General features: G+C 62.5%; 1 protein-coding gene across 1 annotated transcript; it reads left to right on the top strand.

Annotated features, from left to right (window-relative positions):
* The first annotated feature begins 217 nt into the window (after positions 1-217).
* On the top strand, positions 218-22,566 carry RASA4B (RAS p21 protein activator 4B). The gene is made up of 21 exons (XM_088016656.1): positions 218-282; positions 5,113-5,169; positions 6,061-6,174; positions 6,690-6,751; positions 7,779-7,908; positions 9,863-9,944; positions 10,487-10,618; positions 10,844-10,935; positions 12,209-12,326; positions 12,563-12,713; positions 12,993-13,057; positions 13,391-13,503; positions 13,734-13,926; positions 14,133-14,270; positions 14,859-15,003; positions 15,286-15,452; positions 17,092-17,229; positions 18,216-18,351; positions 19,807-19,927; positions 21,718-21,782; positions 21,914-22,566. Exons 1-21 carry the CDS (start codon positions 218-220, stop codon positions 22,033-22,035), a joined length of 2,406 nt encoding a protein of 801 aa, XP_087872782.1. The 3' UTR covers positions 22,036-22,566.
* The last annotated feature ends 767 nt before the right edge of the window (positions 22,567-23,333 follow it).

Genomic DNA, 23,333 nt, shown 5'->3' on the forward strand with positions numbered 1-23,333 from the left:
GGCGCCGATTGGCCCGCCCGGGTGCAGTGGCCCCCGCACGTGGGGCGGGGGCGGGGGTGAATGAAGTGGAAGCGATTCCCCCGCCCCCGCGCTTACCTCCCGCGCCCGGCGCGGCCCGCCCCCCGCGGCGCCCAGTCCCGCGCCCGCCCGCCGGCCCGCTGCACCCAACCCTGGCGTCGGGCTCCCTCGGGCCCGGACCCCGCGTCGTGAACCCGCGATGGCCAAGCGCAGCTCACTGTCCATCCGCATCGTGGAGGGGAAGAACCTGCCCGCCAAGGACATGTGAGCGCTGCCGGGGGTGGGGGGCCCCAACTTTCTGGGGAGGGATGCTGCCCCTTAAGCCTGACCTTTTTGGGGTCCACACGGCCGCCCACAAGTGGAGCAGCGGCGAGGGTGTGGCGAGTGTGGCCGCGGTGGGGGACTGGAAGGGAAATGAGGACAGTAAGATTTGCTGCGAGCACCGGGCGGATGGGGGGGGACAGGGAAGGGCTGTGGACTGGGGAGGGGACGGGGGTCTGTGAGGGGCTTGAGTTAGCAGGGAGGGCGCCAATGGCGCCTCAAGAGGGGAAGGGGCTTTAATAGGACAGGGGCTGAGCGTGGGGGCACCTCGCAGGGAGATGTTTCGGTGAACTGCGGGGGTGTGGCTGGAGGGGGTGGGGGTGCCCTCTGGAAATGAGAGGTCTTCCTCAGTAATTCCGGAACCTTTAGTCCCCGAGTGTGTGCACCTGAAACAGGCCCTGGGGGCCGGGGCTGTCCCGGGGCTTCCAGCTGTGCGCTGGCGTGAAGGGTGAACCTGTAGGTCAGGAGGCTGGGACCCGTGCAAAGTTGGGGTGGCTGGGGAGCAGCTGTTGCTTGTGCCCTAGGCTTTATCTGCGCCATGCAGTGGCTTCACCTCCTCACAAGTACTCAGCAAGGCAGTCTCATCATTCCATTTTACAGATAAGGAAACCAAGGCTTGGAGACCTGAAAATGTTGGCTCCAAATGGCAGGGCAAGGTCTTGGGTCCAGAGCTCCTAACCCACACTGACATCTAGGGCTTTCCCTGGTCCCTGGCCAGATTTGAGGAGGTGTCAGCAGCCCCTTGTCCCAGCTTCTTTCTCAGTAGTCCCAGAGCTGAGCTGCCCCATCCCATCCCTGGCTCCCTTGTCTACAGCCTTAAGGCAGCATCTTAGCTCTGAAGCCTCACTTTCCCCTTCTGTAAACTGGAGGTCAAAAGCCCTTAAGCACAAGGCTAGAGGTGCGCTGGCTGCCTGGAGCAGGGTGTGGGGGAAAGGGAGCCCAGAGGCTGCATAGGGTCCAAAGTCCGCTGTCTGGAGTGCCCCCCCTCTCCTGGCCCGCCCTGGGCTCCGCTGCCTGAGGTGGTGAATGGGGAGGGGTGCGGGAGGCTGGGGCGAGGGCGTCTCTCTCACACGGACAGTGGCCCCTGTGAGTTTCCCTGTTCACTCAGCGCCTTGAGCAGTTCTAGTTCAAGGCCCCCTGGGCCTGGCAAGGCCAGCCTCAGCAGTTGCTATGGCAATGGGTGAGGGAGGGGGCTGGGCGGCCGTCTCCAGGTGGGTTTCTGTGTTGGAGGGGTGGGTAGGTGGGGCGGACGCTGGGAATGTGGGCTCTAGGGAGAGCAGGCGGATGAGCCCTGAGGAGGGTCTCAGCCTCCAGGCCCAGCCTCTAAGCACCCCCCAGGCTAGCACCGCTAACTAGGTCAGCTTGGCCTCCTCTGGCTGGTGGCTGCTGGAAGGAGCAGCCCCTCCGTCTGTCGCCTCCCTCCCCATCCTGCAGGCCCTAGTGCCTGGCTCTAGGCTTTCCCCAGCCCCGGGCGGTGAAGCTTCGGACTGGGTCTACCGTGCCAGGTTCTCCGCCCAGTCCTGCCTCTGCGCAGCCTGGGAACCCTGGGGCTCCATCCTCCCGGAGCGGGGGGGGGGGGGGGGGGGGGGGGGGGGGCGGTGGGGAGTGGCCACTAAGTCGTGTTGGTTCTGCCTCCAGGATCTCTTTCCTTGACCTGCCCCCGTCCCTACTCACCTCCCCTCACCTCCTGAAGCCCTCAGACCTGTCACCTGGCTCTTAAATCCAGCTCTGACCCTCCCTCCCCCCTCAGCCCCTCACATTTGGGCTCTTTGCAGCCCTGCTTTTGCACACTTAGGGGCTTCTGCCTTCAGACACTCCCCTTCAGAGTCCTCCAGCAAACTCCTGATCATCCTTCAGGACCCCTCTCAAACTTCGGCTCCCTTCCAGGGCTTTCCCTGGTGCCCTCCGGCAGCCTTGGTCATCGTGCCCCCGACTGTGCCCTCCAGCAGTTGGGGTCAGCTGGAGTCAGGAGGATGCCCTTGGTAGCAGTTGCTGCTTCTTGGGCTGCCCATGCTGTTGTGACCATGAGGGGTAGGAACTGTGACTCATTCATCTTGGCATTCCAGGGGCCCTGGGGAGGCTCCTGGTCCGTGGTAGAGGAGAATAAGGGCTGTGGAGGACCCTTCCATTTAATCCTTGTCTTAGTTCTATAAGGTAGATAGGCTCAGTTTGTAGAAGAGGAAACAGGCTCAGGATGTGCAAGTCACTTGCCAAGGCCACATAGCATTTAGATAGAGAAGTCAGGATTCAGACCCACTCTCTGCTGCTGACAGCCCAAGAATCCTAGCTGGGCCGATGTGATGTTGCAGGCTTGCCGTGTGGCTCAGTGGGGACTGAGCCTTGCAAATGCCATGCAAATCATTTGGCTCAAGGACAGCAAGGGTTTGGAGATCCCAGGAGGCCCTCACTGAATGCCGGAGGCAGGGATGGTGGTGAGACCATGCCTCATCAGCCTGTCTCCTGAGCAGTCTCCCTTCCAGCCGTGACTTGCACACTTCCGAGGACGGGGAGCTCACCACCTTTTGTAGTGCTCCATCTTGACTGAGACAGTTCTGGGGAGGGAGACATCATCAGAGCTGCCATCTCCACTCATGGGCTTTTAGTTCTCTTAAGGGCAGAGAGCACAGCTGTGCTCCCTGTCACCGACCGCTTTCAGAGCCCACCTGTTCCTGTTCTGTTTCCATCTACCGTCTCTCATCCTTGTGCGCCTGGGTCAGCCAGACAGGAGCTAAGTCTCATAATGACCGGTGACTGACTGGCTCCCACGCCCGGTGGCCCTGGGGACGGGCCCGGGACTATTTTCAGGGTTTGCCCTGATCCTTCCCCTCCCACAGCCTGGAAACTGCCAAGGGGCTAAATATAGAGGCCTTGCAAGTAGCCAGGCTGGCTTCCCCAAGTGGCTTGGGGAAGGGGAATTGGGGCAGGGGGCCAGTCCGGGGCCCTCACTGTGCACTGGGCAGGGGCACAGGGCCCAACACCTGGCCAGGGATCATGGTTGGGCCTCTGGCCTCAGCCCGCTCCTGACACTGTCCCCTTTCCCCTCTCTGATCCAGCCACCCAGCTCCTCGCAGCCCCTGCACACCCAGGTCCATTCCTGCCTCCAGGCCTCCACCCCCATGATCTGGCCTGTAACACAAACCCCGAAGCTCATGGTTCATTCAGAGATTCATTCATTGAGTGAGAGCTGCCCAGTGGGCAGAGCTGGGCTCACAGGGCTGCTAGGGGTGCCAGGCCAGGAGGCAGAGGTAGGGTAGAGGGGACCCGCCCCCACCCCCCCCCTCCCCGCCGCCACCAGGTCTCAGCCCATAGGAACATCTTCCTCCTTCCCAGTTCCTCTGCAAGTATGCATGCAGCTGCTGGGCCCTGCCATCAGCCTAGCTCTGGGGGTGCACAGGGGCCTGATTACTGGAGGCCCCGAGTCCCCTGGCTTTGGGGTGGTGGGATGCAAGCCAGGGTGTTGCCAAGGGGCTCTCTGGAGGAGGAGGCTCCTAAATGACACGGGAAGGGGTGACAGGCAGAAGAGCAAGGAGTCTAGGGCCGTGCCAACATTTACCAAACACCTGCCATGGGCTGGCCCTCCCATCAGGCCGGGGACCCAGTCACCCTGTGAGCGCCCCCACTGCACTGTGTAGGGAACTGAGTCCTGGGAGGACCTTTGGAGATGTTTGTCTCATGCCTTCCACTGCAGGAAGAGCCCCTTTTGAGAAGGGGAGCAGGGCTTGGAATTCCCCAACCTCCAACATGCAAATCACTTCCTTTTTATGGACACTGGGCCTGAAAGGCACTCCCGGAGACAGTCCTCACCCCCTTTCTTGCCGGGGACCAGCCCTAGGCCTGGCTGGGGCTGCCCCGCACAACCCCAGGAGTCCCCTACCAACCAGAGACCAGGGCACTGGAGCAGTCCTGGCTTGGTCTTTCCCTTTCTTCTTTCCCAGACGGCCGAGAGCTCGAGGGCAGACTGTTATATTTGTTCATTCATTCATGCAGCAAACACCCCTGGGCCCCCTGTGTTATGCCAAGCCCTGTCCTAGGCTCTGGGGACACAGAAGTGGCCCCTCCCTCGGGTGGTCGGGTGGGGGTGGCAGCTGAGGACAGCGCATCGCTAGCGGTCCTGGGATAGGGGGAAAGATGGAGAGTTCGCAGGCAGTGGGCCCGCAGGGGACTCCCTGCCTCTGGGACGGGGGCGGGCTCTGAGAGGCGGGGGGGTGGGGGGGTGGGGGGGCTGACGCTGGGAGGTGGGCAGCGTGGTCCAGGCGTCCAGGCAAGAGGAGCCTCGGGAGCAAGGGCTCAGGGGAGAGAGAACAAGGCGCCCACTTGGGTGTTGCAGATGAATCTGGATTTCTGGAGCTGGCCTGGGGCTGTCCCCTGCTATGATTGTTATTTCTGTTCTCCTTGGGGTGGGGCGGGAGGAAGGGATGGCAGGAAGGAGCATCTAACACCCCCCCTAGCAGGAGGGCCCCCCTCCCCCCCCCCCGCAGGGTCCTTTCTCCCCTTCCCCTGCACCAGTGCAGGGAAGCCTCGTGCAGGTTCCTGCCGTTTGCTCACCACCGGCCTCCCAGACTGATGAGGGGTGGGGGCGGGGGGCACACGTTTCGGCCTGAGGAGCCGTTGGGTCCTGGGGACACAGCCCAGGCCCCCGTGTCTCAGCCTTGATTGTCCTCTTCCTGGGGTCACAGAGGGCTGAGCTGCCCGGGAGCCCCCTGGGGCACCCCTACCCTCACCCCACTTGCCGCCGGCCGCCGGTCAGCCCCTCCCTGGCCTTGTGTCTTGCAGCACTGGCAGCAGCGACCCCTACTGCATCGTGAAGGTGGACAATGAGCCCATCATCCGGTACGGCCCCTCCCTCCAGCGCCACCCCCCCACTAAGGGCAGGTGCCAGGGTGCACCTGCTCCTCCCCACTCACCCCTACCCTTCCAGCTCACACCCCAGGGCAGGGGAGGGGGAGGGCTCCGAATGTCTGATCCCCTGGCCCCGCCCCTGCCCTGACACACCTGCTGGGAGGTGAGGAAACTGACCTCTAACTCCTCCTGCTGATTACTGACCTTAACGGGCATTCAGGCCTTCCATCCAAGGGCCTCTCGCCAACGCTGTTCCTTTCTATGATCTTTATGGCCCTCGGAAGGGACAGAGGATGATGAGTACTAACAGTAGGTGTTATTTATGGAGTACCATCCGCCGGGCCCTGTGCTAAACCTTTTGCAGCCCACTTAAAACTTGCAAGGAGCTAGATGTGATATTGTTAAATTGCACTTACAGGGGAGGAACAGGGGACTCAGAGAGACCAACTTGCCTAGGCTCACATACCTAGGAGGCGGCAGAGTCAGACTGGAACCCAAATCTGGCTGACTCCAAAGCCTGAGCATCTTCCTCCTCCCCCGTTCCGGCTCTCCCTCGGGGTCTCTGCTCCCTGAGAGTCTCCCACTGTGGTTATACCCCAGAAAGGCTGCTTCAGGCTAGGGGGCCCCAGCCTGTACCCAGAAGGGCCACCTCCCCTGGATGCGCTTTTGCCCATGGGTTCCACAATTCTGGGCAGGCTCTTTGAGGTCCCATCTCCTCTGTGTCTCTGGCCTCGACCTTAAACTTCACGGCCAGAGCTTCTCCACTGTTCTGCCCACCGAAGAAGATGTGGGCAAGGGTGAACCTAAGTCACGTGGCCCTGTCTTGTCACGGCCCGGGGCCTGTGGGTAGCCCAGAGAGGTGCTGAGGGTCCTCTCCTGTAGGACAGCCACTGTGTGGAAGACCCTGTGCCCATTCTGGGGCGAGGAGTACCAGGTGCACCTGCCGCCCACCTTCCACGCGGTGGCCTTCTACGTCATGGATGAAGATGCCCTCAGGTGGGTGGGCCCCCGCCCTTCAAATGGGGCCCAGACCCTGCTGTGTCACTGCTGGGCCTGTTGAGAATGCTGGTCGCTTTGCCTCCTCTTTACGGCCTGGAGGGAGGGGGAGCCCCGGGAGGGTCTGGAAGGGTTCAGGGTTTGAGCGAGCAGGTGTCTGTGGGGGCGGGGGTGTTCACACTGCTCACACCACATCATCCACGTGCACGTGCGGGAATAAAGGCACAGGTGTGCTGGGCTGTGCGTGGGGGCATGCGAGCTAGGAAACCCAGAATGAACTTGGCATATATGTGGGCCCATGTGTCCGTCCACATGCAGAAACCTAGCACATGCTCTTGAGAGTGTCCAGAATGCAGGGCCCGCAGGAGGGTCATGGGTCCTGCTCCGATCGGCTCCTGCAAGTGACTGGAGCATCAGCCTCCCTGCTTCCCACAGGGCCCCTGAACTGGGCAGGAGGGGGGTCCCAGGCTCCCTGCGGAGCCCTGCCCAGCTCTGGCTCCCTCTCCATCCTCCAGCCGGGACGACGTTATCGGGAAGGTCTGCCTTACCAGGGACACCCTGGCCGCTCACCCTAAGGGTAAGATCCCTGGGAGGGAGCCCGTGGCCTGCTCTTGCTTCCCCTCCCCTGGCCCCCCTCCTTCTAACCCCACTGGTCTGCCCCGTCCCTGGCCTTCCCCCAGTTCTGAGACCCTGGCCTCAATGCCCTGGGCCCCACTCTGTCCCCTACTGGGACTGCATCCCCCTAGGGCAAAGAGGGGCTGCTAGGGGTGGGATCTGGGGCCTCTGCGGGCAGAGGAAGGGGCCCCTGTATGCTCCATTGCTGAGGTGTGGAGACTCCTCCTCCCAATCGGGCTGGCTCTTTCTGTACCCTTGGGGTCCCCTCAGCCTGGGCCCCAGTGCCACTCTGTCCTAAGCCCAAGGGGTCGGCCTGTGGCCGGGTGAGGCCCCTTGAATGATGGCTGGGATGCTGACGCAGCCTCGCCGTGTGACCCGGGGCAGGTGCTGCCTCCTGCGGGCTGGGTCCCTGTCTGGCGGTGAGGGTTCAGACCACGAGCTCTCAGGCGGTTCAGGTTCTGCTTGTCCGAACCCCTGTGACTCCTCCCGGGCCTTCCCGGCACACACCTGCTCCTGTCTGTGAGGCCAGGGCGACTTTGCTGACTCACGGAGCCTCTTGGCGCCTGCCAGGCCAGAGGCCTTTCCTGCCCGCTGCCCCCGCCAGCCCCTCAAGGTCCCCCGGCCCAAGTGATGCTGGTCCCTTGTTGCTTCCCCTTCTGGGCTCGGCCCCTCCTCCAGCAGCCTCAGACAAAAAGAGTCGCTGTTTTAAGATGGAGAAACTGAGGCCAGAGAGGGCGGTCCTGCCACAAGTTAGGGTCAGCGGGGCACGAGAGTAAGGACACAGGGGTCGCCGGATTTGGATTTGCATCAAGCCTCTTCCAACTGCTGTTGCTCAGCTTCTGGGCCTGTGTCCCCATCTGTCCCTGGGGACGAGAGCCCCTGTCCCCCGGAGCTCGAGAGGACCCCGAGGGGATGGTGGAGGGGCGCTGTGGCACCCGGAGGGGCTGAGGGAGAGGGCCAGGCCCCTGGCTGAGCCGCCGGCCCCACAGGTTTCAGTGGCTGGGCCCACCTGACGGAGGTCGACCCTGACGAGGAGGTGCAAGGCGAGATCCACCTGCGCCTGGAAGTGGTGCCCGGGCCGCGGGCCCGCCGCCTGCGCTGTTCTGTGCTGGAGGCCAGGTGAGGCGGGAGGGTCTGGGCAGCGGGGCGGTGGGCCCCACGCAACTAGGGACACCTGCCGCGACTGCCCGCCTGCTGTCCCCCCCTTACCCCCCACTCCACGTCCTGGCCCTGCTCCTCCTCCCACCGAGGCCTGCGCACAGGCGGACTGGGGAGGTTGCCCTGACCCGAAGGTGTTTCCTGGGTGACCCGGCCCAGGACGCTGTGTCTCTTTGGGGACGGGGTGATGTTCTGATGGTGGGGCTTCGGGCATCATAGAGCAGTGGGGGTAGCAGGCGAGAGGGGACCCCAAACTCTGAGCATGCAGCCCCTGTGCCAAGACTGGGCTTCCCCTGGGTTTAACTGCAGTATGAATTTGTGTGTGTGTGTGTGTGTGTTGGGGTTGTCCTCAGATGGGAGGGGTGGGGTTCTCTCCAGTGTGTGTGTGTGTGTGTGTGTGTGTGTGTGTGTGTGTGTTGGGGGGGTTGTCCTCAGATGGGAGGGGTGGGGTTCTCTCCAGGAGGGACAGTGACTTGGGCAGAAAGGTGGGCCTGAGTCACCTGTGACAGGGCCCCCTCCCCTCCCCCCCGGGTATTTTTAGCTGCAGGTTCCCCTCCCGTCTGGGCCTGAGTGTGAGTCACACACGCCCCATGAGGAGCGCCTTCCCTTCTGGCTCCAGGCCGCCTGCACAGGGTCCTTGGCTGCCTCTGGGGCGAAGGGTAGGGCCTGGCCAGCGCCTGTGGAGGAGCGGGTCCTCGCGGGGGTGGTCGGCTTCCCGGCGAGGAAGACCTCTCTCCTGCAGGCAGGGACTGTGGCTCCCCTGGCTTGATTCTCTGTCCTGGGGCTGGAGTGTGGACGAGGCACAGGCGGAGGGAAAATGTGTAGACTTGGGCAGAGGCCCGGTCACACCCTCACGCTCGGCCATTCCCACCCTCCGTTCCCCTGCCCACCCGCTTCCGCCTCCCTCAGCCTCGCCTGGCACCAGGCTGTCTGTGGCCCGTGTGCGTGCCATGCTCACACACGTGCACACAGACACACACATGCTGCCGAGACTCCTGGGGACGCGGTGGTTGGGCCAACCTGGCCTCCGCTTAGCAGGTGCCTGGGCGGGAAGAGCGGTCTGTCCAGACCTCTGTGTGGAGTTGGGGGGGGTCTTGGCCCCCCATCACCCCCCACTCAGATCCCACTGGCATTCTGGGTGGCCCGAGATGCTGTCTGTGCAGAAAGAGTATTTCTCTTCATCTTTCTGGGCGGATTCTCAAGGCCACGTTCTGGAACTCTATTAGCTCTGAGGAGGAAAGAAAAGCAGGCCTGAGAGGCTTTAAACTGGAAAATACGGAGAAGAGCGGAAAATAGTAATTACAGTAAAAGGAAGAGGGGCGGGCTTTGCTGTTACTCCACAAAGGGCTCTGAGCTGGGGGTGTAGTAATTGCAGTAAAAGGAAGAGGGATTTGGGCTTTGCAAAGGATCAGCAGGATGGCCCATTGGGGCTGCTCCCCAAGATCCACCCCCCAAGTAGGGGAATACTGCAGGGCAGGCCTTCTAGAAGCCCATGATCTCAATTGTGGCGGTTATCTTCTCCATTCTGCCGATGGGGAAATAGGCTGAGAGAGGCGGCCCCAGCTCAGGGCTGCACTGGGAACCCGGGGTGGGGTGGGGGGCACAGCCCAGGCTGTTCCATGATGCACTTGCCTCCCCCACTCCCCAGAGCAGAGGATGACCTCACAGTCGGCCTGCAGCTGTCAGCTCAGAGGAGCCATGGGGGGTTCCCTAGCGTGGTGTGCGTGCCGCGTGGAGGCTGGTGGGGGTGAACACCGTGGGAATCAGTGTCCAGAAAAGGGAGAGGCGCTGTCCACAGTCATCCGGCTTGCCAGGGCGTGGATGAGTCCAGCCTGGTGTGGTTGCCCCACCGCTTGGGGTGCAGTCTGGGGAGGGGGGGTGTGAGAAGTGGATGCTCTGCTCCCCCACCCCCCAGGGACCTAGCCCCCAAGGACCGGAATGGTGCATCTGACCCCTTCGTCCGAGTGCGCTACAACGGACGGACGCAGGAGACCTCGGTGAGGGGGCCGGGGGAGTGGGGGACGGGCAGGCCTTCATCAGCTGGGAGGTCAGGCTGGGACTGCAGTCTCACAGAAGAGGTTTAGAAAAGCGGGGTGATCCCGGTACATAGCAGGTCCTGGCTCTTCTGGCACCGGCCCCTACAGCCCCAGCTGCCTTTCAGTCCCGGCCTCCTGGACCAAGACAGTGGCGTGGGGTTCATCTGCACCGTCCAACAGCTCCCCCCACTGCTTTGCTCCAGGAAACAGCCGGGGTGGTGGGCTCAGCCACGAGCATGGGTACGGGGTGGGGTCCTGGTTTCCCAGCGCAGTCCGCTACCTTTTTGCTCTGTGGCCTTGGACAAGTACTTTACCCACCCTGGGCCTCCGTTCCCCACCTTGAGAAGTGAATAGGGGTTTGGACAGGAAGTTTATACCTCTGTTGTTGCAAGGCCCCTGCAGGGATCCCAAGTGGGGTGTTTGGGGTTGGCTGTGCCGGTGGCTGGGCCTTGCTCGGGGGGGCCCATGGGGGTCAGCCCCACCCGTCCTCCCATTCTGGGCAGATTGTGAAGAAATCATGCTACCCACGCTGGAACGAGACGTTTGAGTTTGAGCTGGAAGAGGGGGCCACGGAGGCGTTGTGTGTGGAAGCCTGGGACTGGGACCTTGTCAGCCGGAATGACTTCTTGGGCAAAGTGAGTGCCCCGCCCCTTCCGGCTACACCTGCCACCACCTCTGAGCCTGGCCTCCAGCCCCCCATCCCCCTCCGGCTGCCCCAAAGGGGCACTCCCCAGAATGAGCCACTGGTGCTCAGGGACCCCCCAGAAGGGACTCCCCCCAAAAGAACAGTAGTTGGCAAGGAAGAGGGCTGAGAGTCCCAGCCTCAGCGTGCCCCTCCCCCGCGTCTGCCTTGTCCCCAGGTGATATTCAATGTCCAGAGACTGTGGGCGACCCAGCAGGAGGAGGGCTGGTTCCGGCTGCAGCCTGACCAGTCCAAGAGTCGGCGGGGAGAGTAAGTACCTGGGCTTGCCAGTGGGGCTGGTGGGGGCTGACATTTGGCTCCATCAGGCAGGCAGGCGCAGGGAGGGGCAGACCCTTGCCCACTGGGCCCAGACTGTTATCCTGGCTGGTCCTGCCGCCTGGCCCTTCTCACAGCCTTGGACTCAGCCCTGTCCTCCTAGCTCCGAGGCGGTAGAGGTCTCCTGCTTTCTACCTTCTGCTAGATTCTGGAACAGGCCATCAGACTTTTTCCTTTTGAGGGTTTCTCGGCAGACCTCAGACCCAGGGTTCAAGTCCCCAGAGCTCTGACTCCCCCCCCCCAAATTTTCCAGGAATAAGGTTGCCAGATAAAATATAGGATGTCCACTTAAAGCTGAATTTCAGGCAAACAATGAATCATTTTTCAGTGTATGTCCATGCAGTACTGGGGACAGACTTGTACTAAAGATACTCAAACTTAACTGGGCGTCTTGTATTTTTATTTTGGTAAATCTGGCAACCCTATCAAGGAAGCCCTCTGGCCTCCTTGCCCACAACTCAGCCTGGAGGTGGAGAATCAGCAGTGTCCCCCACCTTGGATGGTTCAGCTCTGTCTCTCTGCAGAAAGCCCCAGACCCCCCATCCCCACCATCGACAGGGTAGGGCAGGGCAGACGACTGTGTCCAGCAGCGAGGCATTTCCAGAGAACCAGCCAAGGGCCCTTTGGAGGGCTTCTGCGGATGAGGCCGTGCTGAGCATCATCACTTAGTGAACTGCGCTGTGCTTCTGGAAGGGGTCCTTACAGACGGTTAAGCCTTGGCCAGCGCCCCCACCAGGAGGGATCTGAGCAGGGGAGCTTGGCAGTTAGATCTGTTGTGGCAAGTTGCCTAACCTGCTCGAGCCTCAGTTGCCCCTGGCAGGTTGTTATGACACTTGGGGATTTGCTTCCAGTGTAAAGCGTATACACGAAGGAGCTGTTCTCTTGAGAGTTTACAGATTCCAGGCTGGGGAGCCCAGCACATCCACATGGGTCAAGCTCAGAGTCCAAGGAGTCTAGAGGGGGCAGGAAGCCAGGCTGTGAGGGTGGTTGGAGGTGGGAAGGGCTTTCCGAGCGGGGAAAGAAAGCAGCTTGGGGAAAGAATTGGGGCGGTGGTGGGGGGGTAGGCAGTGCAGGGAGGCAAGGTGGAGGGCATGAGCCGAGAGACTGAGAGGCTGGCCCCCAGTGGGGAACATGGCGGCAGTGGGGAGGGGGCCTGGCCCAAGTGGCCTGAGTCCCTGGTGGAGAGGTCACAGGCTGCCCATTCCAGGGGCAGCCTGGGCTCCTTGCAGCTGGAGGTGCGGCTGCGGGACGAGACGGTACTGCCCTCCGGCTGCTACCAGCCCCTGGTGCGGCTGCTGTGCTGTGAGGTGAAGCTGGGCACCCAGGTGAGGGGGCCCTGGGGGAAGGTGGGAGGGTCCGGGGACCACAGGGCTACACCTGCTCTGAAGAGCAAAGCGCTCCGTTCTCAGGATGGTAAGGAAGTAGCCAGTGCCCAGGGCCCCTTGCCATCCCTTGGGAAAGCACCCCCACTTCCCCGTGGTCCTCTGAGGTCCTCAAGAGTGAAGGGTTTGGGTTCCCCTGTGGGTCCTCCAACCCTGCCTGTCCTTGCTGCCTCCCGCAGGGCCCAGGGCAGCTGATACCACTTATTGAGGAGACAACAAGCACCGAGTGCCGCCAGGATGTGGCCACCAACCTGCTCAAGCTCTTCCTGGGGCAGGGACTGGCCAAAGACTTTCTGGACCTGCTCTTCCAGTTGGAGCTGGGTCGTACCAGTGAGGCCTGGGAGGGGGCGGCCTGTCTGAGGGTGTGGTGGAGAGGGGAACCAGGAGCCTAGGACTCCAGGGATAATGAGAGGGGAGAAATCCGGGAAGCCTTCCTGTAGGAAGCTTAGCTGGGTCTGAGGAGGCAAAGCAAAGAGCAAAAGGCATAGGTGTGGCAGTGTGCTGGGAGGTGGCAAGGTAGTTCCTTACAGAGGGGCCAGCTTAGAGCCCCCATCCCCGTGGTCCTCTGTCCTTCCCCAACCCCCTAACCACTAGAACCTCTGCTTGTAGGTGAGGCTAACACCCTGTTCCGGAGCAACTCTCTGGCCTCAAAGTCCATGGAGTCTTTTCTGAAGGTGAGGTTGAGTGGTATATGGTCTTTGTTTCCTAGATGAGGAGACGGAGGTTCAGAAGGGCCAAGAGATGGAGTGGGAGCTTAAGCTCCAGTCTTCGGTTGGGAGTCCAGGGCCCTTTAAGGCTAAGAATTTCATCCATCCACCCATGCATCCATTCACTCGTTCATTCGCGCAGCAGCAGTTTGTCACGCTGTCCCCTTTGCGTGCCTGGCTCTATCCAGAGTGGACACGGCAGGCAGATGGTGCTCGGGGTGGCTGGGAGGCCAGCTGCAGGGAGAAGGCCTGCAGCTGGAGGCCGGAGGCGGGACCAATGCCGCCCCCCGCGGCCCCCAGGTGGCTGGGATGCGGTATCTGCACGGCGTCCTGGGCCCCATCATTGACAGGGTGTTTGAGGAGAAGAAGTACGTGGAGCTGGACCCCAGCAAAGTGGAGGTCAAGGATGTAGGGTGAGGCCAGGGGTGATTCCGGGGAGGAGGGGGGGGCGGGGGTGCCAGGCCCTTTTTGCAAGTGTATGTTTTGGCCCTTTCTGCCTGGGTCTGCCTTTCGTCGCTCTGCCCATCTGTGCGTTGCCTCTGTCCCTGTCTCTGCTGACGCCTTATCGCGCCTGTCTCGGGGAGCCTCTGTGCGAGTCTGTGCAGGGGCGCTGACCTCCATCCTCTCTGCGGGATCCACTCAGGTGCTCCGGGCTGCACCGCCCACAGACCGAGGCCGAGGTGCTGGAGCAGAGCGCGCAGACGCTGCGCACCCACCTGGGGGCGCTGCTGAGCGCGCTCAGTCGCTCCGTTCGCGCATGCCCCGCCGTGGTCCGCGCCACCTTCCGGCAGCTTTTCCGGCGCGTGCGCGAGCGCTTCCCCAGCGCCCAGCATGAGGTGCGCCCCCTGCCGGTGGGGCCGGGCGGGGCGGTGGAGCCCTGGCGTCCCGGGGCGCGGCGGTGGCGGTAGTGGTGGGGGGTAGGGGGTTAGGACCGCAGGCAGGGTCATGGGGAGCGGGAGAGGCGGGGACAGCACCAAAGGCCCGCGGGCGGTCCCGAGACTAGGCCTCAGGCCGTCCAGCCCTGCTCTCCCGCGCCCCCCAGAACGTGCCGTTCATCGCCGTCACCAGCTTCCTGTGCCTGCGCTTCTTCTCTCCCGCCATCATGGCGCCCAAGCTCTTCCACCTGCGGGAGCGGCACGCGGACGCGCGCACCAGCCGCACCCTGCTCCTGCTGGCCAAGGTGCGGGCCCGGGGACGCGGGCGGGATGCCCAGCCGGGTGCCCACGGGGCCCTTGCCTGCATGGCAGTGTATCCCCGACTGGCTCCAGGAACGCCGGTGGCACTGCACTGCACAGCTGACAAAGCTTTCTCGTGGTCATCCGAGCTCATGGACAAGGAAACAGGTCCCTGCGGGGGAAAGAGCTTACCCAAGGCCGCACTGCCTGTGTGTGTGAATGCGGGCCTTTTAACCCCCAGATCTGCTTATTCCCAGGCGGCACCGAGCTGCCTGGCACCAGGCTGGGGCCGGCGTACCCGGGGGGTGGGGTGGGGGGGGGGGAAACACTCTCCTATTAAACTTGTCGAGGAAGGCCAGTAGGTTGCTCTCAAGTAGTCTCAACTGTCAGGTCCCGAAAGGCCTCAAACTCCGTGATCGGCTCAGCCCCGAACCCCAGTGCGGATGGAACGGGCCCATGAGCAGAGCTCGTGCCGCTTCTGCCTCCGTTTCTTACCGCGGGAGTAGCCCCGATTTGGGGGCGGGGCGGGGGAGGTTGCAGTGGGGGGGCCCTTGACCCAGCAGAGCCTGGCCCTTGGCTGCTGTCACCCGCAGGCGGTCCAGAATGTGGGCAACATGGACACGCCCGCTTCCAGAGCCAAGGAGGCTTGGATGGAGCCGCTGCAGCCCACCGTGCGCCAGGGCGTGGCTCAGCTGAAGGACTTCATCACTAAACTGGTGGACATCGAGGAGAAGGAGGGTGAGCGCTCCCCGTGCGGCCCCACGCTACCGTCTCCATCCAGATTTACTCCGCCCCTGCCCCGTGGCCCCACCCACACTGGCCTGTCTTACGGCCCTGCCCACAGCCTTCCAGGTCCTGTTTATTCTCTCCTCTGTCTCTCTCGTCGCACCTGCAGCTTCTTGATCCCGTTTGCCCCGTCCCGTGGCCTTGCCCACCTGCTGCCTGTGCCCCTCGCGGCTCTGCTGCAGTCCCTGCTTCGTCCCTGGGCTCACATTTTACCTTCCCTCCCTGGCCCGGCAGAGCTGGACCTACAGCGGGCACTGAGCTTGCAGGCACCGCCGGTGAAGGAGGGGCCCCTCTTCATCCACAGGACCAAGGGCAAGGGCCACCTCATGTCCTCCTTCAAGAAACTCCACTTTTCCCTCACCACCGAGGCGCTCAGCTTCGCCAAGACACCCAGCTCTAAGGTGGGCAAGTGGGGATCCGAGGGGTTTATAACACTCTGGAGGCACCTGTGCCTCCCTCGGAGCCCATCCCAGGGCCCACCGGGATCAGAGAAGAAAACCGGGCGGGACCAGGCTTCTGGTGGCAGCCACAGGATCTCTTAAGACCCGTAGGGAAGAACCTTTTCTGCCCAGAGGGCAGGGGGCAAGGGGCAGGCAGTGGCTGCCATGTCAGCCCTGGCTTCTTGGCGCATGAGTGGGGTGGGGGGCTGAGGGGTGCTTCTGGGAGGTGGAGGAATGAGAGGGGGGCTGGGAGGAGTCCTGGTTTCCAGCCCTGTGCACCTAGGAAGTGTCTCATTTTCTCTGAGCTTTAGTTGGTGTCTTGGCTTGCAAACTGGGGACGACGGTCCCTTCTTCCCAGGTCATTGAGGGCAGAGGAGAGGATCACTCTGAGGGTGCAGAGCCCGGGCCCGGCACAGGGCAGGATCTCAGCCAGTGGTTTTACCCAAGGCCCCAGGCTGGTCTCCTGTCCATGCTCTTCTCCCAGGAAGGGCGGAGCACTTATGTTCTCGGTGGGTCTGCTGACCCCTAGCTGGGCTGACCCGACCTCCCGCCAGCCAGGCTCTGGGGACGGTCTTCCAGGGATTCCCAACCCGGCCCTGAGCACCTGATGGGAGAACCGCGGGGGTGAGGGAGCTCCCCGGGTGAGGAGCCTCAGCCTGGGCCTCTCGCTTTCCAGTTTCTTCCACTCCTAGCAGCTGCCCAGCCGCTGAGCCCCCTCAGCGTTTTCTGCAGCCTCAGCCAAGCCTGGCAGGGCTTTCCCTGATGCCACTCTGGGCCCCTTTCCATTCCTTGGCTTTGAGCTCTGCCCTTTTGTGGGCACATCCGTGCATCCCCCTGTGCAGCACCCCCCCTGCTGCCTCCTTCCTGTCTCCTCTTCAGCAGAAGAGGGCAGCACATCTTCTGTCCTTTGGGAGGCCCCACCCCCAGATGTGTGTTTTCGGGGCTCCCCTCCAGGTGTTCTTACTCCTCCCAAGAGGCAGCTCTGCCCTTCGCTGCTCGTCACTGGGGCCAGCAGGGGTGGTGGGCTTGCATGCCAGGCTGGGGGGAGTGGGTGCTCTCCTGAGGGCCATGGGGGCTGTTACTTGGGTGATAAGGGCCCTGATGAGTTCTGATGGGAGACCCCGGGTTGGGGGCTGCTAGCCCAGGTTCTGCTTCAGTAGGTTGGGGGTCCCTCAGGGACACAGACCCGTCAGACGCACAGCTTTTCCCTGTCCCATTCGTGTCTTAACAGATTGGATGATGGCAGGAGTGGGGAGGGGCCAGGAGGCAGGGAAGGTAAAGGCACGGGGGGGGGGGGCGGGGGGGGATTATTCATAAGGGGAAAGGTACAGGGCCTGGTCCAGGCAGGTGCTACTTTCCAGGCCTGGGGAATGCTGGGAGTCCAGACATTTCCAAAGCTCAGACCTCCCATGATCGCTGTGAACCCTCGAGAGGCCAGGCACTTAACCACCATGTGCGCTCTGTCTGGCTGGGGTCACTCACAGAGCCGGGTCCCCTAAGCCAACCCCCGGGGCTGCAGAAGGGGAGACTGAGGCCCAGAACTAGGACACAGAGTGGTCCCGACTCGGACCCTGAGTCTCCCTGCCTCGGCCCACTACAGAAAAGCGCCCTCGTCAAGCTAGCCAACATCCGGGCAGCAGAGAAGGTGGAGGAGAAGAGCTTTGGCAGCTCGCACGTCATGCAGGTCATCTACGAGGACGACGCGGGCACGCCCCAGACCGTGTACCTGCAGTGCAAGGTGGGGGCCGCGTGGGGGCGCTCGAGGGGAGGGCTGCTGGGGAGGTGGGGGGGCTAGAAGGAGGCCCCAGTGAGCCTCCTAACCCCTTGTCAGCTGCATCAGGCCCAGCAGGGTGTGAGAACTGATGTGAGTGCAGTGCGTGTGTGTGTCCGTGTGCGTGCGTGCATGCGTGCGTGTGTCCTGGGCTCTGGGGGCCTGTGCCCGTGGCTTTCCCTGGGCCTGTCTGGGCACCCAAGTGTAGGTCTGTGCGTGGTCCGGGGTAAGGACGTGTATGGTCCTGTGATTTGGAGCCTCACACGTGGTACACGTTTGCGGAAAACTGGATTTCTGAGTGTCTGTGCTGGTGCCTTTGTGTTTGCGGAACACATCAACACGTAATCCTCACATATTTATGCCGGCGTGTGGCTCTGAGTACATGCTCTCAAATTCTCGTCTCTTTATGTACTAACTCATCCATTCATCTGAGAGGTATTTGTGGAGCGCCTACAAGGCTGCAGGCGTGGTTCTCTGTGGTGGCGTACAGCGGCAGGGGAAAGAGCCCTGCCCTCGTGGAACTTGTCTCCCAGGGAGGCACACGGACCACTAAATCAATATTTAAAATGTCAAATGGTGGCAGTGCCTTGAAGGGCACAAAGACTGAGGGAGAGAGGGAGGGGACAGAGTAGCGTTGAGCAGGGGGACGTTGCTCTCTAAAGGGTGGGCAGGAGGGTCTCTGACGGGTGGCCTCTGAGAAGGGGCATCGGGAAGGAGAGAATGTCTGGGGGCATGAAGGAAGGCTGAAGTCAGAGGGCATTTGGCTTGTCCCTGGGAGGGACTGCCCCGTACAGTTGGCAGGTTGTACACTGCCCAAGGCATGGCCAAGGGGGCGAGTGGCGGCCGACGTCCAGCCGGCGCTCTGCTCATCAGGCCATGTGCCTGGGAGCTCCAGGAAGGGGGGCGGGCTTCCTGGAGGGGGTGACCTCTGACGGCCCCCGCGCCCCCTGTAGTGTGTGAACGAGCTGAACCAGTGGCTGTCTGCGCTGCGGAAGGTGAGCATCAGCAACCCCGGCCTGCTGGGTTCCTACCACCCTGGCGTCTTCCGCGGGGACAAGTGGAGCTGTTGCCACCAGAAGGACAAGTCAGGTGGGAGCGGAGGCGTGGGCCCCTCTACACAGCATCTGTCCACCCTGGCTGGCCTGGCTGGGGGCCACCTGTGCACCCGTGGGGAGGAATTGGCGGCGGGCCGGTCCCTGCAGGTGCTCTGGGCGGGAAGGGTTCTGTGACGGGAGTTTGGGAAGTGCCACGTGGTGTGGGTGCCACACGTGGGTTCGCTGAGGGCCCCGAGGAGGCCTGGAAACGAGTTGGAGTGTAACACTAGCTCACGGGACAAGGGCCCTTGGCCGGGGAGGGAGGTTCCTGTGAACCAGGGCTCCGAGGAACACACTGTAGGAACTCCTTGCTGCTGAGCTGCACGTTCCCACCTGGCAGCCTGATACTGGGCACCAGAGGGATGGCCGAGACGAGCTGCTGCTGGAACTTTCCGTGATGGTGGTAGTGGTGTCCAGTACTGCGCGTGTGCTCATTACAAACACGTGGCTTGAGCCGTGGCCAGTGTGGCCCAGGAATGGAGTTTGAAGTTTGTTTTAATTTTATGTCATTTTAATGATTTTAAATTTAAGCGGCCTTCTGTGACTAGCTGGTTTCCCTATCGGCAGCTCAGTTCCGGGACTGTTAAGGTCTTCTCTAATTTCCATCTGCTTTACAAAAAAATATATATATTTTTCAGATTTTATTTATTTGACAGAGACACAGAGAGGGAACACAAGCAGGGGGAGTGGGAGAGGGAGAAGCAGGCTTCCCGCGGAGCAGGGAGCCCGATGCGGGGCTCGATCCCAGGACCCTGGGGTCATGACCTGAGCTGAAGGTAGACGCTTAATGACTGAGCCACCCAGGCTCACTGCTTTACAAAATTCTTGCTCCATAGTCTCAGAAGAGACTCAGCCCCTGGAGCCTGGCACGGGAGGCCCTGGGAAGCCGCCCCACCTGCTCCAGCCCAGCCCTGGGTCTGGGAGGGGACAGTGGCAGCTCTGGTTGGCCTGACCTGCAGCTGCTGGCTTTGACCTTCATGGTGATAGACCTTCTTATTGGTGAGGGGGACTCCTTAGGCAGCTAGGAGGCAGGTCTGGTAGCCCATTCTGTGGAGGAGAAAACCGAGGCTTAATGGGGGCCGATGTCTCTGCCAAGGTCGTCAGGCCAGCAGGTGGCAGGGCCGGCTCATTCCAAGGCATGAAGCCCTCAGCTTCCAGCCCCATGATCTTATGGTCCCAGGCCGCTCCCTTCTTCCTTCTGGGCAGGCAGCCCTCCAGAAAGCCGTCCACAGCCCCCTTGAGTTGTCTCCTGCACGGCTCCCGTGCTCGGCAGTCATGTATCTCCGGGCTCAGGAGCTGCACCCGGCAGAGATGAGCTGCTGCCCTCCTGGGGCCCCTGAGCCCATTCCTGTCCCTCTCCAGGCTTCAGTGTCCCCACCTGCACTGCCACAAAGTTGGACGTAAGCTCTCATGGGCCCTGCCCACAACCCTGCCCTCTCTGTGCCCCCAGATCTGGGCTGCGACAAGACCCGGTCACGGGTGACCCTACAGGAGTGGAATGACCCTCTGGATCATGACCTGGAGGCCCAGCTCATCTACCGGCACCTGCTGGGCGTGGAGGCCGCACTGAGGTGAGGAGGCCTGTGTGGCCCTGGGGAGTGTGGCGGCCAAGGGCCGGAGCTGGGGCCACGTGGCTGGTCTCCTGCTGCAGATCAGGCCTGGCCCCTTCCGCAGCCACACCTGGGGAGGGGCACGCGGGTCTCTGCGGCATGAGGCTGGCTCAGTGAGGAGGAAGGCCCAAGGGCTGCAGAAGGCCCGGGTCATTGCCACAAGTCATTGCCATGGCTGTATCCTGCCCCGGACTGACGCAGCCTCCCAACCTGTCCGGCCTCCCCATTGTGCCCTTGGAGCGCAGGGATTGTCCTCAGCCAGCTCTCTTGAGTTCCTCAGCCATCTCCTTAATGCCCTGGTTCTTAGCCCTTGGCTCCTGCTCAGAAAAAACCAGAATGCCTGCGCCCTACCACACTGACTCAGAATCTCTGGAGGTGGAGTCCAGAGTGGGGAGATCTCCAAGCAACCCGCTGCTTCCCTGAGCCCTGAGCGGCTTCCCTGAGCCTGCTGGGATGGGGGCGGTTTTCTGCCCCACAGCCCAGTCCCCAGGGCCCTGGAGGGGTGGTGGCTCTTGTCCTTGAGCCTCATCAACTTTTCCAGGGTGTAATCTCTTCCTCAGAACCCTTCGAAGCTCATGGGGTCGGACGAGAACCGCTCGCTCCCCTGTGAGCCAGAGTCTCCAGCAGCTCCCAGGTCACTCTGCGGCCACACGTCCTTTCTGATGGTGTGGTCCTGTCACTCACCATCTCCCTCTCTGCCCCTAGTCTGGCCCCCTGGCTCGGTGACTTCGCCACCTACTGGATGAAGCCACCACCCTGTCTGCTCTGTTCCCGGGACCCACAGCTGTCCCCCATTTAAGTCAGGAAGTGGCAGAGCCAAGATTGGAACCCAAGCCACCTTGGGTTCAGGTGGGTCCCGCCACGGGACCAGTGCCCAGGGGCCTGATCATAGCCTCCCCAGCTCCGGAACCACGCGGCCACCCCTCCTCTCATTCCGCCTCGCCTCCTTGCCATGGAGCACCACCAGACCACCTGCCCCACCGGCACCTCTGATCCCCTGACACGGTGGCCCGTCCTTAGTCCCTGCTGTGCCCACTTCCTGTGGCTGCCGTAACCAGTTACTGGATGCTTGGTGGCTGGGAACGATGTCTTCTCTTGCGGTCAGTGTCGAATTAGCAAATGAGCAGGGCAGGTAGGGGACCAGACTGACCCCATGGGGCCTAGAAGGCATCTCAGGAGGAGCAGCTCGTTAGATCTTACAGGGACATAGCTCTTCGGAAACTCGTTAGGGAGACCGGCAAAAAGACCAAGCCAGAGGAATTCCGAAGCAAGGAATTTCAAGCCTGGGGTCCACGTGGCTGCTCGCTCTCCCTCCGTGTGGGCTGCCAGGGTCGTAACTGAGGGCCCAGGGACCTCTGGTGAATCCCGGTTAGGAATTGTGCTTAAACTGCAACTGGCTCGTCCTCCTGTAAGGAGGAAACTTGTCCCACCACCAGTTAATCCTGGGGCTTCAGGCCCCAGTTGGCCCTTTTCTGCAGGGTCCTCCGAAACCGGAGTGACATTGTTCGAACTTGGGTTTCCGAAGTGCCTTCCGCTGGCGCACCGTGGTGGAGGTGACCAGAGGAGGTTGGAAGAGGGAAGGTGGCAGGTGACCGGGGGACCATTACCTGGACCCCTGTTACTTCCCCACAGATAGAAGGGGTCAGCGGCCCCCCGCTCCCAGGATCCCCTCTGGCTCAGGAGGCCTACGCGGGGTCACCCAGCCTTCCTGGCAAGGGCACCACGCGCTCTCACTCTGTCCTCCCCCACAGGGAGAAGCACCGGGAGCTGAGTGCGGGCACAGGGGCAGGCTCTGTGCGCACGGGCCCAGGGGAAGGTAGGTCCCTCCCAGCTGGACCCCCGCAGTGGCCGGAGCTCCGTTCCGGGGGGCTGTGGGCGGGGCCCCACTCCGGGGCGGGGGACCCTCTGGCCCTGGCTGCTCCGCTCTCATCCTGCATCTGCCTCCAGCCCCCGAAGACCCACTGGCCCAGCTGCTGCAGGTGCTGCAGGACCTCCAGGAGGCCCACAGCTCCAGCCCCGCCGGCTCACGGCCCTCGGGGCTCAACCGCCCGCTGGCGCTGCAGACGTGAGGTCCACCCCCTGCGCCCTTGCCGAGCCCCCTGCCAGGTGCTTGGAGACCCGCCCCCCCCCGGTGCGCTTTCGGCTCTTCACTTCATTCCCACTCACTGGGGAGCAGGGCTTAGGGCTCTCGTGGGCTGGGTGAATTGGGGGGTCGGGGGGGGGTCCAGAAGGCCCATCGTTGCCCGCCTGAAGTCTCCAGGGCGCCTGGCACACTCCCGCTCTTCTCTGGAGCCTGGCTGCTCCCTGCCGGCCCTGCAGCCATCCCTGGCACTAGCCTACGCTCTCCAGGGGCCCTCTCTTCTGCCCAGGGCGGACCTAGCCAGAAGCCACCCCTAGGGTGGCCCGAGCCTGGGTGGACTGATGCTCCTTGGACCCAGGGAGGTGGGAAGAAACACGGAGCCCAGGAGACCAGGCTTGGACCTCAGCATCCCCCAGCTCCTGGCCACCACACCGCCTGCTCCTCCACCCCGGCCGCTGGCTGGGCCCTCCGGGCGAGCTTCGCCGGTGCTCTGTCGCTGACAATAAACCTGCTGTGACTGCCTGGGCTCTGGGTTCTTGTGATGGGGGTTGGTGGAAGGACTAGGCCTGGGGACTCCAGTGGCTCCTTGGTGGCCAACGACGGGCCACCAGCATAGCCTTTGTGCATCCCCTCTGCCCCCCCCCCATCCCAGGGGGACTCGTTTCTCTCCCCGTCTGCTGTCCTCACCATACCCCGGGGTCCCACTGCTCCATCCCCCACAGGCTAGAGCCTGAACGTGCCTCACCTTCCCTTCCTGGCCCAGGGGTGGCTGAGTCTGCGCCGCCCCTCCCCCATCACCAACACCCTGTTCTCTGGCTACTTCCTCAGGGCCTCACACCAGTCGTCACCCCTGTTCAATTTCCTTCGGTTTCCAGGACCTGGTGGTCAGGAAGTACGGACCCCAGGGTCTACTGCGCCCTAATGCAGTGTGAACGGGAAGGAGAGGTGTGCGTTTATGGGGCTGCCGCAAGTAGGAGCCTGGTTATGAGCTGCATACACACAGCCACCCAGTGTGGCAACACCTACCACCCTCTCTCCTCCAGAAGGGTCCTGGGGTGGGGTGGCCGCTGCAGCCTGAAGAGGGGTTACAAGTGCGTACCTGGCACTGTCCCTACTGCTCATGTACCCCCAAACCCCTGGGTTCTATCAGGCAGGGAGTGAGGCCCCTTTTGGGTAAAAACTACACCTCCCTCCCCCAGCCAGCCCAGTTAAGTAGCATCCTGGGCCCAAACTTGGCCAGAATGGCCCAGAAGGGTGGAGATGCCCCAGGACACCATCCCCTCATTG

The sequence above is a fragment of the Eumetopias jubatus genome, unplaced genomic scaffold (genome assembly GCF_037043125.1).
Source record: "Eumetopias jubatus isolate StellerSeaLion01/CBP00866 unplaced genomic scaffold, mEumJub1_p1.0 scaffold_12, whole genome shotgun sequence".
Lineage (NCBI taxonomy): Eukaryota > Metazoa > Chordata > Mammalia > Carnivora > Otariidae > Eumetopias > Eumetopias jubatus.

Coding starts and splice junctions, on each gene's coding strand:
- RASA4B (XM_088016656.1), top strand. CDS start 218: ATGGCCAAGCGCAGCTCACTGTCCATCCGCATCGTGGAGGGGAAGAAC. Junction 10,936..12,208: donor TCCAAGAGTCGGCGGGGAGA/GTAAGTACCTGG, acceptor TGCCCATTCCAG/GGGCAGCCTGGGCTCCTTGC. Junction 18,352..19,806: donor CCACCAGAAGGACAAGTCAG/GTGGGAGCGGAG, acceptor CTGTGCCCCCAG/ATCTGGGCTGCGACAAGACC.